At 41.4% G+C, this 19,176-nt stretch overlaps 1 protein-coding gene across 1 annotated transcript in view; it reads right to left on the reverse strand.

Moving 5' to 3' along the window:
- Positions 1-19,176, reverse strand: part of sdk1b (sidekick cell adhesion molecule 1b) — a 332,960-nt gene that overhangs the window by 7,171 nt on the left and 306,613 nt on the right. Inside the window, exons 30-41 of the mRNA XM_079552609.1 lie at positions 13,725-13,919; positions 10,715-10,916; positions 10,396-10,499; positions 10,055-10,125; positions 8,779-8,908; positions 8,582-8,638; positions 8,349-8,450; positions 8,034-8,149; positions 4,259-4,445; positions 2,821-2,958; positions 1,435-1,596; positions 1,229-1,354 (exon numbers count right to left, since the gene is read on the reverse strand). Of these exons, the coding sequence (XP_079408735.1) occupies positions 1,229-1,354; positions 1,435-1,596; positions 2,821-2,958; positions 4,259-4,445; positions 8,034-8,149; positions 8,349-8,450; positions 8,582-8,638; positions 8,779-8,908; positions 10,055-10,125; positions 10,396-10,499; positions 10,715-10,916; positions 13,725-13,919 (1,590 nt within the window). The remainder of the gene's footprint in view (positions 1-1,228; positions 1,355-1,434; positions 1,597-2,820; positions 2,959-4,258; positions 4,446-8,033; positions 8,150-8,348; positions 8,451-8,581; positions 8,639-8,778; positions 8,909-10,054; positions 10,126-10,395; positions 10,500-10,714; positions 10,917-13,724; positions 13,920-19,176) is intronic.

Raw genomic sequence — 19,176 nt, forward strand, 5'->3', positions numbered from 1 at the left:
TCACTAATAACACGTGAGAGTGCGGGACGACGAATGAATAATCAGCCCTATTTGTTATTGTTTGTTTTGTATCCTGTTCCCTGTTCTTTTAAGGCACTCTAGGCACTTTTAGGGCAACAGTTTGTTCTGAATGTTTTACCTGAAAAAAGGAAATAAAAGAGCATGGCTACAATCCTGTTGGACCGCAGGAAGAATAGCAACAGTTCAGCTGTGCTAATGGGGATCCTTTCAATGGACAAACAAACAATCCAGCGTGGCCCGTTTACATGCACGAGTTCCTTGCTCTACCGTGACAAAATAAACAAAGTACTGTTACAACTTACCGGCCAAATTAAGGTCAAATTAATTGCACTTTCAACGTTTATTACTAACATTTATTAATCTTGTGACTAATTCAGAAATATATCAACATTCATTTAAAGCAGACCTGGGCAAATTTCGGCCCGCGGGCTGGATGTGGCCCGCGCGAGATGATTGAATCCGGCCGACTTGTAGCGCATAACTTCCTGAGTATGTCAAAAAGTAAGTCTCTAGCCCGTTCCTTTTCAGAGTTATGACTCTTTAAAGAAATTACCAGAATGCTCACGCCAGCCACTAGGGGGACATTTTAAAACTTTAAATAAAAATAAAAGGAAAGAATTCCACATGTGTCCAGCAGAGGGCACTGACATCGTGAGAGATCAGGATACAAACAACACATTGGCTACAGTCCAGTCAGGCTCATTATTTTACATTACATTTTTTTTAACATTATTTTATTGAAAAAAGTTTCCTCAATAGTATTTTCCCAATCAAAACATATTTTTATTTAGAAGCTTTTGTTAATGAACCCCGGCAATACCACCTGTGTTTTGGCCCCCAGGGAAGCTAAATAACGATGCGCGTCCTTGGCTTGATATGGCTAAATATTTTCAGAAAACTACATACCAGTATCAGATATTCAAAATACACAATTTTGTGTAATGTACAACAGGATAAAGTTGCAGAATATGTTTAAGTTATTTTTGGTGCGGCCCTCAGACTCAATTCAAGCTTCTCATGTGGCCCCTTAGGAACATTAACTGCCCACCCCTGATTTAAAGAGTCAGTTTTCATATACATAAAAGATGAAGTTCTTTGCATGTTTTGGAGGAAACCCACCGAGACAATTGAAATCAACCATACGTCTGATTAGGAGATACATTTTTTGCTTGTATATCATCACTTAATTTTGATACGCAACACTGACCGGAGGGGCGGGACTCAACGACATATCCGGAGATGGGGGCGGAGCCGATTTCTCCCTCCGCCCAGTGCAGCGTGAGGCCCGTGGACGTCTTGGAGACGCTCATGTCCGCAGGAGCTCCAGGTGAACCTGAAAACAAAACCGTACAGTTGAGAACCTCCACGGCGTCTTTTCAAACATCCATGCGTCGCTCTCCCCCGCCCTCTCACCTGGCAGGGGCCGGGCGGTCAGGTTGGCCTGGGCCGCCGGTCCGTAGCTCACAGTCAGGGCGCGCACGCTGAACATGTAGGTGGCTCCACGCACCAAGTCTCGGACCTTGAGCCAGCGCTGCCAGCTGCCGTTCACGTCCACCGTCACCGCTTTGGTCAGTCCTGCGCAGGCCAGGAACAGACGGGGTTGTTATCAATCGCAACAATATACCGAAAAACGGTCAAATCGTGCACAAGGCATGAGGTTTAATAACATTCTTTTGGGTGCATTGGCATTAATTTTTTATGTGGTAATTTTAAATAAAGTCTTTAAATCAGTACTAAGTAACTCTTGCCCCTAAAGGCCATAAGCGCTACTGCAGGTGTCGTGGCAAGTTGCGATTTTTTTACTTATTAATTGTCTTGGAGAGTAAATACTGCGCTGACAGAAAAGGCGAAGGGAGAGAGGGATATTGTACATCCAATTATACAATGGAAATATTTTTTTCACTCAAACTTGGCTGTAAATACTGTTCAAAGTGAGGCTAGCCCGCAGTTAGCTTTGCCCGTTAGCCTGTTAGCTTCTTCTTCATGATTCCATTAGTGTGTATTGGTTGCTCCGGTCCGGTGGCAGTCAAGTTGCAAACATGGTTTTCTGGCCAGAGACACCAGGGGGAGATGAAAGACCCTCCAATCATCCCATAAACACTTGTATTACCCCCACAGGGACTACGAAGAGGATTTATTAAGGTAAACACGTTGCTTAGTACTGCTTTAAATAAATAACATAGCTCCCCTAAGACACGGAGGCCAGTGCTTGGTTAAGAGGTTAAAGGGGCTAGATGCAAGTTAGCCATTTTATACTCACTACTGCCACCTCAGGTCATACGTGTAACCGCAGCTTCTATATTATGCTTGCGCATGACAGCAATTCGGACCCGAAGTAACACTGTTTTGAGTGACAAAAAGTTATTCCCCCGCAGGCCCCCCGTATGCAGCAGTGGGAATAACTTTTACTCAACCCTTGAATATAGACTGGGGCGCAACAGCAGTAGAAGAAGAAAACGACAAAAGAGAACAGGATTACTCAAATACATGTCTGAATGGAACATTATTTTGATGATGTTGTATATTTTGGATTTAGACATGGTTTGAATCCAGTTTGTGCATGATTCATTCCAGCTTAGATCAATTTTCGACCCGGTTAAGTTCTCATCTGGGTCTATATGATGATATTTTATGAGGTGGTACTTTGTGTGAAAAGTTTAAGAACCCCTTTCAAGAAGAAACACCCTTGCCTCTGTCAACCCCAGGCAGCTGTGGATGAGTAATGCCTATAGTGTTGTGATTTTCTCAAAAGAAAGAACCAAAACCTAAAATGAAATGACAAAATGGGTAAACACAGACCTTGGACGGCGGCGGTGGGCTGGTAGCGGACCCGGTAGCCTTCGATCTGTCCGTTGGGGCTGAGGGGGGCGCTCCAGGACACGTTCACGCTGGTGCCGGTCACCTCGGAGAAGGTCAGGGAGCTGGGCTCGCTGGGAGCTAACGCGGGACATAGGAGATGACAGTCAGGGTCACAATGTGAAAAGCAGGAGTGTTACATGGAAACCGACAAGCCGGTTCCTCCCCGCTACATCAGACTATGTGACCTTCACACATTTTTACAGTTTGATTATCACCCCCGGGCATGTCTTTTTTAACATCTTTTTTTCATTTTGAAGATGAATCAAAACAACATTTTCTTTTGATATTTTGGCTTATCTCCCAGACAGTAAAGCATGCTTGAATTCATTACAGTAGGGATAGGCAAGTTTGATGTGGAGGGACCAAGGGCCGACACGGTTTGAATCCAGTTTATGCACGATTTATTCCGGCTGAGATCGATTTTAGACCCGGGTTAACCTCTGACCCCCAGATGAACCCAGAGCCTTTACTCCAGTTCAGTTTGACCCAAATCTACAAGCTTCTCGACTGGAGCTTATAGACTATAGGCCAGAGTAAGGCCTCATTTGGAAGCTAAGACCTTCAAAAGATTTTTCTTACCATGGTTTTTTTATGTTTTTTCAGGAAGCTGGAAGTCAAACTGGAGATTATGTGCTTGGTTAAGAGGTTAAGTAATTGACGGCATTTCTCTCATTTTTAGAGCACTTTAACTCTAAAAATGGTAAAGTACTCTGCGAATTTCTCAGAATCAACTTGAGGGCCGGTGGTTCTATGCTGGAGGACCGACTTTGGGCCCCAGGCCTGACGTTGACTACCCCTTGCATTATAGGATGGATTATTAGATAAATACTGAATCAGGTAATCAGGTAACCTTTCTGATTGGAATAGGTGAGTATCAAAAGAGACTCAGTAAAATGTAAAAACAAAGAGATATAATTGCATACTGTACTGTTTATCTGCTTCTAATAATCGTCCCAGAATTACTTGGTTTAGTTTTTATTTTTCTCCACTACATTTCTTTAAAGTCTCCAAAGTCAAAACTAGTTTTCAGTTTTAGTTAGCAGCCCGTTTTGCCTAATGATGAACACCCCAACAGCAGGTGACGCCGTGCAAACGTACCGCCAAATCCTCCGGCTCACCGCAAGGATGAAGGTTTGTCCCCCTTGTGTTGCCGTACAGGTGTGGAATTCGGGCGCAGTTTTCATGTTTTCGCAAGCCGCAAAGTTAGGATTCATGACATGGATTCTCAGTAATGAAATCAAGTATTCTGACCACCACTGTCTTTTTTTTAAGCTTACTTTATTAAAGCCGTAAATTCAGCTAACCCACAGCACACGGATCTGTGGGCTTTCAGATCGTAAAATTTGCTTAACATACAAAGCCAAAAAAAAAATCGCACCTGACTGCTGGGTGCGGGCCCCGCGGGGGTCGCTGGGGGGCCCGTCTCCGGCCGTGTTGAAGGCGGTCAGCGTGAGCATGTAGGCCGTGTAGCTGCTCAGGTTGGTCAGCTGCACCTGCGTGTCGGGGACAAACACCACCTGCACCTTCTCTGTGCGGTTCTGCTGCTCGCGCTCCCAGTAGTGAATCTGCAACACAGCACCCACCAATACTTTGAACATTTTCACACCACATACCTCGAGACTGAACTTTTCCCATCCAACTTTGATGTGAGTGCATGTGTATCATAGGCATTTGTGCAACAAGCAGCCTTTTTATATTTGTTTTTTAATTTGCGGCTTTCTAGAGTTCCTCTAGGTCCCTGAGCATTGATATTTTTAATGTTTTTATGAATTGAAATAATGTCTCTGTTTTGGATTAGACGCTGACTATGGTTACATGCCATCAATATACCAATTTTTTACATTTTGGGTCAAAATGTGACGAAAAAGGTAAACGTGTGTGTGACAAGGGGTTTGACTTGGGCGAGGAAAGCCCTTCTCTATGGTCCTCATGGCGGGGAACTGAGATTGCTGTAAAACCGCCCCTAGTGGCCAGGGGAGACTCAAAACAATACTTTGGAAACAGAATTCTAACCCTGTTTCCTGTTTAACACCTTTCTAGCACTGCTTAAAAGCCTGGCTCCAAAGAAAAATTGCTGTGACCCATGTCGGGTCGGTGTAATATTTTTAACCACGTTGGTTTTTGTGCATCAGGATTAAAAAGTGAAAGCCTAAGTCTATGATTGACAGTCTCTGGAGCTCTGCGGAGGTCCGCACAAGGGTGTGGCTTCCCGGCTTTTTGCCCTTTTAAGGAACAGGCTTCGTAGGAGGAGATTTGGAAGCCGTTTTGATTTCACAGACCACTCGGGATCATTACTATGAATGGGGCTGAATGGATAACCGGCTGTCTCTTGTATATTATATCTATGGTCTCGTTGCACGGAGAACATAATGACACAAATACGTGTCATTTCCACGGCTTCGTCCTGTATCCAAAGACGTCTTTCACCACACTAATCAAGTAATGGGTTTCCTCCTCGCTCCAAAAGTGTGGTGCAGGTATTTCCTGTAGACTGTGCATCAGACAGACGGTGCATAAAAGTAGTTTCTGTATTCAGAAGACTAAGATTCCTTGCGGATGGAACATGCGCAGAACACAAATTAATGTTCCTTTTGGTGGGGATATTCCTATACCTGAACTGTATGACCGGCATTTACATAGCCGTACGCAACCAGGTTATTGCTAGTATTCTGGTTATGAAAAGGTTATCGACTGCCTGTAAACGTAATCAGTGGTGCTGAAACGCAGAGGAGTTTGTCTGGGAATGACTTGGTAAAAAGAAACCCTCACTTTGATCCAAAGGCATAACTAGCAACTTCACAGCGCCGCGATGGACACACTTGTTGGGTTTTGGATAAATGAAACATTGTTACAAAAGCTCATAAAGGTTGATTTTCTCCTTTAAAATAAATGCACACTATTGCACATTTGTCAATGAACTAATTTCATCATTTCTAAAACATTTAAAAAGATTCCGTTATTAATATGCACCTAAAAAGTTATTACCTTGAATATTTAGTCCATTAATATGTCTAAACCTTATGAAGACACTCACCCAAACCCTTTTGTGCACATAAATCCTTCCTGTCTTGTGCTTTACCACAGTTTCAGGGGCACAATGTTACAATGCCATCTATGTTTTATTAATAGTGAATTAAATTTTTATCAAGGCATTGCAAACTGCTTAATAATGTCATTGGCTGCATAACCAAATGCGGTGAGTTCACGCCAAGTTTTAGGCATCAGTAAAAATACATGTAAAATATTTATGATGTGGGTTAATTTGTTGAAATTAAAATATTTAAAGGGTACATGGACCAAAGTGATATAAAGCAGCCAAACTTTGCCAACAAAGTGCTCTGGCTGCAAGTGTTGGCTGAACTCCCACAGTGTGCAGGCTCCGGGCAGTAGTTATTATATTAGGTGTCCTTAGCATCGCGCCAATGCCAACAGCAAAGAAAAACACGAAGGAAACGTGCTCCTGCGTCGAGTTGGTGTGTGTGTTTTTACTACACAATGAAGAGAAAGTGAATTTGATCTCTCCCTCAACTAGCCTATAGCTAAACATTTATAGAAAAAATAAAGATTTCACTCATTGAACTATATAGAAATATATCTAACAGAGGCCGATACTGTTTTTTTCTAAGGCCAACACAGATTATTGGGGTTTTTAATTGGCCGGTACTGATATGCACCGCTGATATTTTTGGACGGTCCTGTGTATGATGCTTCTTAACATGTTGAACTGTGACAGCAGAGGGCGCTGTATATTCATGCTTAGTAGGTAGTGGAAAAAACTTGTTTGAAAGACAAAAAAATGTAGATTCCAATAACAACTCTCTTTGGTTACGAAGTTATACACAAAGGTCTACAACATAAAATACTGTATATAAAATAGGTACAAACTTGTGACCCATTTTTACGGCAGTGTTTCTCTCTGGAAGGCTCATTTTAAAGCTCTGACTGAGCTCTTTCCAGTTCCTGTTTCGGAGATACTATCTGTATTTTTATTGTATTTTTCCGATGTTGTGAAATACCTCACATCGGCCCGATATATCGGTCAAGTCCTAGAAAATGTTAATTTGTTTTAAGGCAAGACGATGCAGGTGAATAGGGAAAAAAATAGACATGTCTATTTGAAACTTAAAGGGACTATACAGAGTTTAAAAATGTTAAAATGAAGTACTTTCCTCCCCCTACATGTTCCAATGATGTCCTAATGTGTAGAATGAGCCCAGACCTGTTCACCACAACTGCCTCTAAAATCCTGCACTGTCACTGAAAAGTGTGTTACTTCGGGTCCGAATGCCGTCATGCACGAGCTTAGTATAGAGGGTGCAGTTACACGCATGACCTGAGGTGGCAGTAGTGAGTTTAAAATGGTGAACTTGCATCGAGCCCCTTTAAAATGTAAATATGCAAATTTGTATGTAAAAAAGAAAAGAAAATTGATATTAGTGCATGTTTCAGTGACCCAGCGGCTGTACAGGTGGTTGGCTTCATAGATTTGTATCTTTACTTTCCATCCCAGTGACCTCTATGGATGCTTCAGGATTGATTTTATTTCTGTTTTTTTTAAAGTTTCTGGAAAGCTCTCAGAATGGAGTATACGTAACCATGGATACGGTTCAATCAGCAGTAAAAACCTAAAAAGAAAAAAGCTATTGTAGCGCCCTACAAACCACCTAAGCATCTGCTGGGTCACTGAAAGGTCAAATATCAACTTCTATTTTACAAAAAGAGTTGCATAGCGCACCTTTAAATAAATGCACTGTGCAAAATCAGCGACCAAATCTAAATTATAGATCCAGTCAGTTTTGTTGACATATTAGTTACAAAGACTTAAAAAAAAGAAAATCAACATTTTGCCCTCAAGACAGAGAAAAGGACGTTGCACAAAGGAAAGTGCATAAGAGACACTGCCAATACATATTTTACTTTAAAAGGACATTAAAGTCGACACTATGACCGTTGCTTGGAAACGTTGACATGATGTCCTTATAAAACAAAATGAAATATATGTTTTAGCAGAGTGCGGGATTTTTCCTAATCGATGTAGGAATTCGATTTTGAAAAACCCTCAAAAACCTTCCAAATGCTAAACACGTGCAGCTTCACGGCCCCTCCGTGTGCGATAACACTCGTCTGAAAAGGTCTTCGGTAACAGTCCTCACCTTGTATCCTTGGATGAGTCCATTATGCGTCTCCAGCGGGGGTGCATCCCACGTCACCTCCAGAGAGGACGGGGACAGGGCTGACACTCTGATGGAGTGAGGGGCCACAGAGGGCGCTGTGGGGGGAGCAAACTGCTGTTAGGTTGGGATTTTCTTTTAAATTATTATTATTATGTGCCTTAAACATCCTGGTACTTGATATGAGATGTTCGAATTAATCACTGATTTTACTCATTTCCAGACTACTCTCCCGTTTACAATAGTCTGACTGGCTCGGCTCCTTTATTTAAGACAGTGCAGTGATGATGCACCCACCTGCCTCTCCCACGGACACGTCCACTGGTGCAGATGGGGGGCTCTCTCCGATGATGTTGTAGCTCGTCATGAAGATCTGGTAGTGCTGGTACTTCTTCAGCTCTGAAACCAAGCGACAAATTAACGGAATACGACAATAGCTCGATAATCCTTTAAAAGCCTTGAGATCATGCACACAGAGTAAACATAGTAAATAGCTTTACAAATATTCAGTCAGTAATAGAAAGACCTACGTGTGAGCTCGAACTCCGTTAGCGAGGCACTGCTGACAGTCTTAAAGGTGCTTTTGGCTGAAAAACACAGAGAATGTGAACCGACAAATGAGAATAATTCAAATATTCAGCCTGGCAAGTCTCCATAGGCACCGTTCTTCTCTGCCTTTACTTGGAGCTGTGTTAGCGTTAGCAAAACGTACAGCTAGAGGACCTACTGGTGATAAGTGCACTTGAAGTATTGGTCTGGGCGCCCACTTCAGCGATGGAGGAGCTGTTAGCAGCCTGCTCTCGGTAGTAGAGCCGGAACCCAGTCAGAACTCCGTTTACGCTGGCTTCACTGGGGGCCTGCGCACACAAGAAACACGTCACAAACACGTCACAAACACGTCAGCAACACGTCACAAAAATGTCACAAACACGTCACAAACACGTCACAATCACGTCAAAGTATCTAAAACTATCCTATTTTATCACTATGTTAATCACCAGTGGTACTTGATTTCACTAACTTGAGTAAAAGTACAGACACTGCAGATCAAATATTACTCCAATACAAGTATGTGACATTTTTACTTAACAAGTGAAAGTATTCAAAGTAGAAAGTACAAATCGGTTTAAATACGTTTTCGGACAAATAACTGCGCAGCTTCCACGGGGACGACACTTCTTCCTTGCTGTGAGTCAGGATCATTTGACACAACATCTGCGAAGGCGCCACCTACTGTTCTGGAGTGTGCATTATAAGGCTTTTACATTACTATTTTTTTTTACTTTGTAGGCTTTATAGAAATGTAGAGGAGTAGAAAATATGAAATGTATTCTAATGTATTGGAGTAAAAGTAGTAAGTCTCCACAAAAATGCTACGAGAAGTTACATACAGATCCTCAAAAAGTTTGCTTAAAGGCCCTATACCTGATTTTTTTTTTTTATTGCAAACAATGAATGAGGAATCCAGTTAGTTGTGGTCAAAACTCATTCGTAACTTTCCTAATATACTTGTAGTATCCAAATTCTTTACAGGGACAGGTTTATCGGCACATTTCACAACTTGCAGGGTCACTTTTAAGGGTCGCTTTCACAAAAATGCTAGAAAACAGCCTGAAAGTTCATCAAATTGATAAAAAATGTTTTATAATTTGATGCACGCTGTTTTCCCCAAAAACCTTTGAGTTTACAGTATACTAAAGGAGGACAAAGTATATTTCATTCCATTTCTAGAAGTAAAATTAGGTATAGCTCCTTTAAGTACAGCACTGTAGGTAAATTACTTTACCTACAGTGGGACCCCAGGAAGAATAGCGACAGCATGACTGCGCTAATGGGGATCCTTTCAATAAACAATAAACAAACTTTGTTACTGACCACCAAACAAACTGAAATCACGACTGGAATAGCGAAATCCCAAAGGCTGATATTGTTTAGGTGATGTCAGTTTCTAAACCGAGAACAATCTTTAGCTGATGAGATGACGTCAGTTAGGGGGGCCGTACCTTCCACTGCACCAGGACTGAGGTGGTCGTGGTGGGCTTCACCGAGGTGATCACCGGGGCTTTATCAGGAACTGCAAAACACATACAGACATGGTCACCAAAGAGTCTGTGCTTAATTTGGACTGATGTGATGGATTCAGGGAACAGGGCAAAACAGTTGCTGGGACACGCTCAGGAAACACCATTATATAATCTGAAATCTTTCCCAGATCCTCCGAAATAGTTCCCGGATCTTTTACAGTGAAAATCTGAAAGGTGTGGGATCGTGGAACTTATCGATGTGCAAAAGTTCAGATTTAGGAAGCTCACTACTGCAGTCTCCGGGGCTTGTGAGGTCTTACCGTCTTGAAGGGTAGTCACCGCGTCCGTCTCTTTGCTGAGGACGCTTTCTCCCACGTCATTGGTGGCCAGCATCCGCAGCTTGTACGAGGTGAAGGGCTTCATCCTGATAACGCACAAAAGTCACATGGTCACAAACTGGCCACATATGTCACAAACTGATCAAATAATAATGCAAAATTCATCTAAAGCAGCTGAAACAAAACATTCAGTAGCTTCACTTCCTGATTTTCAAGCGATCTACCCATAAGCCCACAAGTTTGGACCAACACGGTAAGTGAGACCTATAATAAATATGTATTGACTGGAGTGATATGTTACCCCTCGACGATCCAGTTGGTGACGTTGTGCGGGACGTCCGCGGTGTGGGCGATCCACTCCCCGTCGGGCAGTTCTTTGACCTGGACAGTGAAGTAGCGCAGGGGGGAGGACCCGGAGCCCCCCGTCACCCAGTGGAGCTGCACCCGCCTGGCCTCCACCCCCTCCTGCGGGACGGACAGCTTCCTGGGCGGCTGCGGACGCTCTGGAAACAGGACAGGAGGGCGAAGGGCACCGGTTTGAATGGAATATCTTAAAATTGTTACATTTTTGTACAAGGTTTTTCTTTCTACTAATACTGGTGTACCTTATAAAGTTATTCAACTCAATTTCTCTCTCTATATCATGAGCTTTGCTAATTACTCTGTGTTGAGTTAATATATTAGAGCAACAATAACATTTCAGAAAAATACATACTGAGGCAAGTTAAATAATGAAGTAAACATCTTTTCAGGATATCTTTTTACACTGCCTGATAGAGCTGGGTATTGCCAACAACTTCACAATATGCTACGTATTCCAATACAGAGTTCATGATGCGATACGTTAGGGATCCACTTTTATCATTGCAATAAAACCCATTTAATCGTATCACAGTAGTAGAGGGAACATATTACAAAGTACAAGATACGAGAGCTTGGGAACACAGCACGCACACCTACACACAACGTACCCTTTTGTGATTTAACTTTACCTGTTATATTACATTATCAATCATACATTAAGCAACATCATATTTTGATTTGACCTACTATACATCAAAGCGACTGATTTAATACGGACCACACTTACAAAGCACTGTTTGAAATGTGCGTATAAACTGACAGTATTTAACAGAACGGAAAGGAAACACAACCGCAACAACTGTCTCGTTTAGTTTTAAAAGTACAATATAACAAAGTAACTGTTACTGGAAAACAAAAGGAGTGCATGATAAAAATGCCTCCAAACACAAGCATTGTGATACAATGTGATCTTTTGTCCCAGCCCTATGATGCGTATCGTGAGTCAAGTGTATCGCGATACTGTCCATAACACAAGATGCCTTCTAAGTGTTAAGAAAAAAGGATCTTATAAGTGAAAACAAAATGGAGGTTTTTTATTCTGCTGAATAAGCTCAGTGTGTAATTTAAGCCTTTTATTGCAGTAGTTAAAGTGCATGTTGTGATGCATTCTGAAAAAAGACAATGTTTTGGCATAAGCATTATTTGCGTATCACGATACAGGTGCCTCAATACAATACGCGTTTTGGCATGTACTCTGTAACGATATATTGCCGATACGATGTATTGAGCACAGCCCAACTGCACGGTCAGCAAGTCGCCACCAAAGAAAGGTCACACAATGAGAAGCAGTACATCTTTATTGAAAGATTATGTCAATAAAGGATGACCACGAAAGCTAATGCACCTACTTTATGGTCAGATTTGGAAATTTTATACAAGCCAAAATACCCTTTTAATACAAATCGGATAGAAAACTGTAAAAATGAGATGTAGATGCAATTGACATTTTGTACAAGCAGTACAAGCTTTACTTTCTGCCGACTTCTTGTCAGTCCAAAGCGTTTTTGTTATTCTACTGTAATGAGTGTGTGGACGGCCCATTGTCTGAGGCGCTGCCCTGTGGAGTTTAATGGAGCGTTTCTACAGCGCAGCGATTACAGTCTGTAAAATCACACCCAGCATTTCCACTCAGCCGCGAGTCCAAATCTGAGCCTTATTATCACATTGTTACACACCTCTCGCAAGTGTCACCTTTGCCTCCGGCGACCCCCACCGAGCTTTAGAAAGTCCACTCCATTTGTGTCAGCGGTGTTCAAAAGTACAGTTGGGAGAGAACACAAGCTTCAGCCATTTCCAAGTGACAGCAATGTACGAGTGGAGCCTGTAGGGTAAATATCGTGGGCGCATAATCAAACGCGCAAGTGACATTTTCAGAACGCCTCAACCAGTTCAGTCTTTGGACTTTTTGGCAGGTGCCAAAAAACTTGGTGCCAAAAGCTCAATTTTCCCCAAACAAATATGGCCAAACATTTACAGTAAACTGGCCGTCGTCTCCTTCACGAAAACTAAACACGATATAGTTTTCAAGATTGTGATAGCAAATATCCATGACTAATTCAGCGGCTAATCTGCTAGCTGCTATTGCTAATGCTAATGTGCGCTGTAAGACCTGGAGAATCATAAATCTTCTGTGTCACTTCTGCACCATTGACAAGCCTCTCCCGGCAGCACGTTTTTCAAGCTCTCATTTGCAAACTCGTTCCTCTAGCCATCTAGCGTTTAGCCCGTGATTAGCTTCTTTTTGGTTTACTTCATTGTAGTAACCACCGCTTCGAATTCACGCCAAACTTTCTTTCGGCAGCTCAATTAGCCTGCAGTGCCCTCTAGTGGAATGTAAAAATTATATATTAGGATTAAACAAAGAAATTAAAGGAAAAAAACACAAATAAGTCACTATGGAATATACGCACCCCCAGCCAAACTACGAAAAAAAAGTGTGACTTATAGTCCGGAAAATACGGTACCGATTAAAGAAGTCACCCCAATAATGAGTCCTGACAGTGAGTAGCGAGTTCTCAATAGTATCGTCTATTGCGAACTGATGTGTTCCTGAGTGCGACAGGCCGTTTTCGTGCAGTTCTGACACTGCTTGGGAATATTTTATTCATAGAATGAGAAATTGTTGTATTTACCATTTTCACCCAGACTTGGAGAAAAGCATTTATTCTGGCTGGAAAGTGTTCTAAATTATAGGTAGCAGGATTTATACATAATAAGACTCCAATGCAGACTCTATCTTTAGTTTGGAGAGTGCATTTTAATACCCCACTAATAGCAGCCTCCGTCAAAAAAAATAAAATAAATGCAATTTTAATTTGGCTGCGATTTATGTTGCTGCCGTACAATAATGTAATTGCTCCTAATGTAATGACAAAAGCACGTTACCAGCTTAGAGTATGTTATGTGAGAGCTTTAAAACCCAACCTTATGAAAGCCCATAGCCATACCTCTCCTCTCTGTGGTGACCACCAGCGCCTGGTGCTCCTGGCCCCAGCCCACGGCGGTGCGGGCGGTCAGTCTGAAGGCGTACGTCTGCTCCGGGGTCAGCCCAGTGACGGTGAACTGCCTCCCCGTGGAGCCCACCTCCACCGTGGTCCACCGCAGCAGAGCCCGGCCCTCCAGGCGGTACGAGATCTGGTACCCTGGGGAGGGACGTAGAAACTACGGTTAGCGACCTCGCGACAAGAAGGCCCCGGGTTCGATTTCCGAGACAGGAGGTCTTAGTGGAGTTTTACATGTTCTCTTCGACTGCGTATTGATCCTGCTGGAGGTCTTGCTTTCCCTACCACTGACATGTACAATAGAGACCTTCCTGTTTAGGCGAGACACTGCAGGTGAATAGGAAAAAAATAACTATTTAGATAAATAAAATGCCTAAAAAATGCCTATATTTTCAATCACAAAATCTAAATACTGGATAGACCCTGCTTTGAATGTATTGTTTTATTTTGTTGATATGTTCCTTACAAAGATTTTTTTTCAAAGGGGATTTTGGATCTTGTTTAGCTTTTGAATAAGCAAATAATAATTCTGCAATAATTTAAATTTGGCTTTCTTTTCAATAAATCAGTCTACGAAATAGATATTAAAAATTCCCTCTGAAAAATCCTTCCAAATAATGCTACGTACAAGACCATAAAGTTTGAAGTCTGTAGGAGAGTATAGTTACACAAAATTAAACAAGTCGAAGTGCTCCTACGGTGTTATTACGCCTTAAAATATAGTTCCCCTTTTTATCCGCTTAGAAAATCGACATGATAAATTTGTGTGACTAGACTTGAATCGTCCCCTCCTGGAACAGCCACCTTAACATGGTGGAGGAGTTTGAGCGCCCAAATGATCCTGGGGGCTCTGTTGTCGGGGGCTTCGTGCCCCTGGTAGGGTCTCCCATGGCAAAAAGGTCCTATAGGTGACGGGTCAGACAAAGAGCGGTTCACAAGCCCCTATGAGAGACCAACAGGCCTCGGTTAGAATCGTGAGGCCGTCCTTCTGTGGACCCACCACTTGCAGGAGGAGCCATAGGGGGCTGGTGCAGTGTGATTTGGGCAGCTCCAACAGCTGCCCCCACGACCCGGCAATGGAAAAGTGGAAGAAAATGGAAGGATGGATGGATAGACTTGAATTGTGTAACTACTCACTTAACCGTATTTACATAGGGAAGAGGTGGAAGAGCTTGGTTGCTTCTAACTTCGCCCCATAGAGGAGAGGAGGAGAGGCTAAATGCTAATAACATGTTCGGTCTAAAGTAAAGACCAGAAAGGTACACATCTAAGCTAAGGTAAGAACATATCTCAGTATGGGAAAACGGTGGCCTGTTCCTTTATGTGTTATATTATTGCATTCCCACATTACTGGATTAGCATCTATAATACAGGACCTTTGACACTGATGTACTGCGTATTACACCTGCTTTTGTCCTTTCACTCACTGGCGTCAGTGAGAGAGGGCCGGCACAGTAACCCACAGACCTGGAAGCGCACACTGTAATCTCATAAAATGTACTACGCCACCTGTGACGGCTCCCGTACGACCAGATTACGCTGCACTGTGTCATTTGAGCGTTAATCCCGTCTCCGTAGAGATTACGATGCCACGGCTGTAAATGAAAATTAATTTGGGATTGCGCTTCGGGGAGTGTGTTAAGCGTTTGTACGGCTGATCGTCACAGCAACAGGGAATATTACAAACATCCCCCGTGCATGGGATCGACACACTCTATTCTATACACACACTGCTCTAATACTATACTCTTTGTTTATTAAACGTGCGTATGACAGCTTATAATGCTTTTGAAAATATGACTTATTTAGATGGATAACATTTTATTTCAGAAATGTTGGGTGGAACAGTTATTTTTATTTCAATGTTTAAGCTAATGACTTAGTTAGAGGTATAGCAGGTGTACTCATTTCCCATTGATATAAAATTGGTTAAAATGGTTTGCCTCTATCTATGTCACATCTGGTCAGTGTCCAAAAGGAAGTGAAACTACAAAGATCGCAAAAAAAATGTCAAACTAAAGAAAGCTGGGTAAAATCTTTGGCAAAATCTTTAATATAATTGTGTTAACTATGTTTTAGCAAAAATTGTGTATGATGTGTCATCATGCACATTAAGATGGGAATCTAAAAGAATACAATTATTTGCATTTTGGACCAAACCGATCACCTGCTGATAAAAAATCCCAATAAAGACAATACAGAACAACTCCTAAAAAACTAAACTAAAACATAAATTATTTATTTGGAACTTTACAGGGCCGGCCCAGCCTATGAGCAGACTAGGCAGCTGCTGAGGGCACCAAGGCCACTAAAGGGCCCCATAAGCACCTTTTCAATTATTATTATTATTAATAGCAATAACATTCAAATAATGTATACTTTAGTTCACCATTATAGTAAATCAAATATTATTATTTTTTTTAAATCCTATAGCTACATACATTACATACAATTCTTTTTGACCTATATGTGTGTGTGTGTGTGTGCGCTTCACTATATCAAAAGACCCTTTCATCAAAGTTGTTTGAAATGAAAGTGAATAAAAAATGGAGTATAGCACAATGCCATACGCTGAGAGCAAAACCATCAATAGTTGATATCGACTGCCATATGTGATGTGAGGGCCCCCAAGTCAAGTTATGCTCAGGGCCCCCTGAAGGCCTGGGCCGGCCCTGAAAGGTACAGTAAATCAGTCCAGGCCAAAAGGCAATATGCAACACCCAGACATTTCATTCAAAATAATAAAAACAATTAAAAAAAAAAACACCTCAAGCCTCTAAAGGTTATCAAAGTATATCAAAGTATATAAAGCATTTGGAAAAAAATATATATATATGCTTGAGACTTAGACTTACTCATACTATATAATATAATATAGATAATTGATGTAGTTTAAGCTAAATTAATATATAAAATAAAGAGATAAAGTAAAATAAAAAATAAAGTAAAAATCATGAAATCAACTGGAGCTTCATATAAAACTAAGATAAATGTATAGGATGCTAAACTTAAACCGTGACAAAATAATAATAATCTATGTGCAGATATACCGTACCCGTGTTTTGTTGTATAAAACAACAAATAGTGGGAATGTGTGTATATATATGTGTAGAAACTTATATGTGTGTAATATCTGCTTATACAGGAGGCTGCAAAATTCACACTGCTGACACAAATTAAGACTTTTATTATTTTATTATTATTTTATTTTATTTTATTTTATTTTATTTATTTATTTATTTTTATTTTTCGCTATTGATTTAACTATTTTTTTTTTTTTCTGTTTATTGTTAAGAAGATTTTTTTTTTAAATAAATAAATAGTTAAAAAAAAAAAAATAGCATTTGGAAGAAGACCTCATGTTCGTCTGCCTGGAGTCCACGCAAAGCAGCTTCTTGTGATGGCAAAAATAATTCTACATAATAATATTAAACTCGCCAAATAACATCAATAATAGACAAAACCAGGTCTCAAAAGAGTCTATGATAGACCTAGACCTTGACTAAATAATGAGTAAACTGGGAGTCATTTATGAGGGTATAAATGTTCCTCCTTAGTTTCATGTGCAGTAGACCATGTAATACTAACACTGAACCACTGATACTTTCCCCCCAATCCTCCTGCTCACCTCCACCGCGGAGACAACCAAAAACCAATGTAAACCAAGGCGGTGCTAATCTGCTCTCGTGATGCTAAGCTCGTCAGGTGAACCGGATGATAGACGGTTTAGAGATGATTAAATAACAGACCACAAAAAAAATCCCCTCAAATCTCAAACTTGACTGGTTTTAGCATTGGGGCCGGATGATCCAAGCTTAAACTCAGAGTTCAACAACATACTCACACTTCTGAAAGGTTAGAAGGTCTGTTTTTATTTTTTTAATCTGCTAGTGGTGTGTTGATAAAAGCCACGGTGCTGATGTGTCTTCGCAAAATGAAAGAGTTCAAACGCAAAGTGAAACTACTCTGAAGGTTTTCTTCAGTGACGGGCGACTGAATCCTTGTGGCACATAAACGGTTTCCCTGTTTAAGTCTCGACAAAGAAACGAAGCTTCAATACGTTTTATACGATCTTTTCACTGCATCCAGTTAGAAGGTCCCGGGTTCGATTCCCACCAGGGACGGGGCCTTTCTGTGTGGAGTTTGCATGTTCTCCCCGTTTCTGCATAGGTTTCCTCCGGTTACTCCGGTTTCCCCTACCACTAAAACATGTACAATATGTGAATCCTCCAGCCAGGTGTTTCTGACCACCAGCCTGGCTGCACATCATGGAGATGGATCCCCGAGCGCTGGCCCACGCTGGAGCTCACTGCTCCTACAGGTCGCCCCAGCGGCATTGAGGATGGGTCAAATGCACAGAATGAATTTCCCTACGGGGATTAATAACGCGTACCTTAACCGTAACTTATATTATTATAGTTATTATAGAATCAATCCTCTTGGCCTTAAAGGCACACTGTGTAACATTCTGGACTATACTGTTGCCATCAATACAAAACATGCTCCTAATGAGCAGACACAGAAAATGCCATTTTTACAGTGGGTAATCAAAGAATGGATTTGGATGAGGACCTGACCTATTCAAATCTCAAATTCTGCTGACTTTTGTTACATCTCCATGGAGACGAGCTGGAGACGTACACACTCCCTGTAAAGTTACAGTCATGTCTTACATGTCTCACAGCAAAGGCTCGTGTTTGTTGTTCATTCATGAGGTATTTTTCAGTGATGGGCATATCTGCCATAAAATAAATGTTTGTACTTCAATTGTATTTATTGGGTAAAATTCTAAGCGGTGTAGCTTTAAACAAATAGAATTTGCTGTATTTTGCTCCATTTTAGTACCCTCTACTGTTGGTGTGTGTTAAAATGCTTAGTAAATGACCCCCTATAGGTTTTCCACGACCATGTGCCCCACATGCACATGCACACCCATAAAATGGGAAACAAGGAAAATACACAGACATTTTTTTTTATTTACTTAAGATTTACTCTGCCATGGTACAGACCAGCAGGGGAGCATGTAAATGAAAGACAAAGCTTCAGCGAGGTTCTTTTCCCCCAAGCAAATCCCTGTCATGTTGTTTGTTGCCAGCTGAAAACATACTAATGAACACAAAATCACAACGCTCTGTTATTTGGTTGAACCCCCTTTAGCTTTGATTACAGCAGCATTCGTTGTGGCATTATTTAAGTTAGCTTCTGCATGTCAAAAGATTCAGATTCATTTGTCCACAAAGATCTTGTACTTGTGGTGGTCAATGCCTCTCATGTTCCCTGAACCACGCTTTCACAATGTGAGCCCACTGAATGATCTCTTTCTTTGGGCACATTGCTGAACATAAACCTGACCAACTGCAGCAACTCTAGATCGGAACAGTTGGTTAAATCCAGGTGG

The sequence above is a fragment of the Gobius niger genome, assembly GCF_951799975.1.
Source record: "Gobius niger genome assembly, chromosome: 3".
In the NCBI taxonomy this organism is placed as follows: domain Eukaryota; kingdom Metazoa; phylum Chordata; class Actinopteri; order Gobiiformes; family Gobiidae; genus Gobius; species Gobius niger.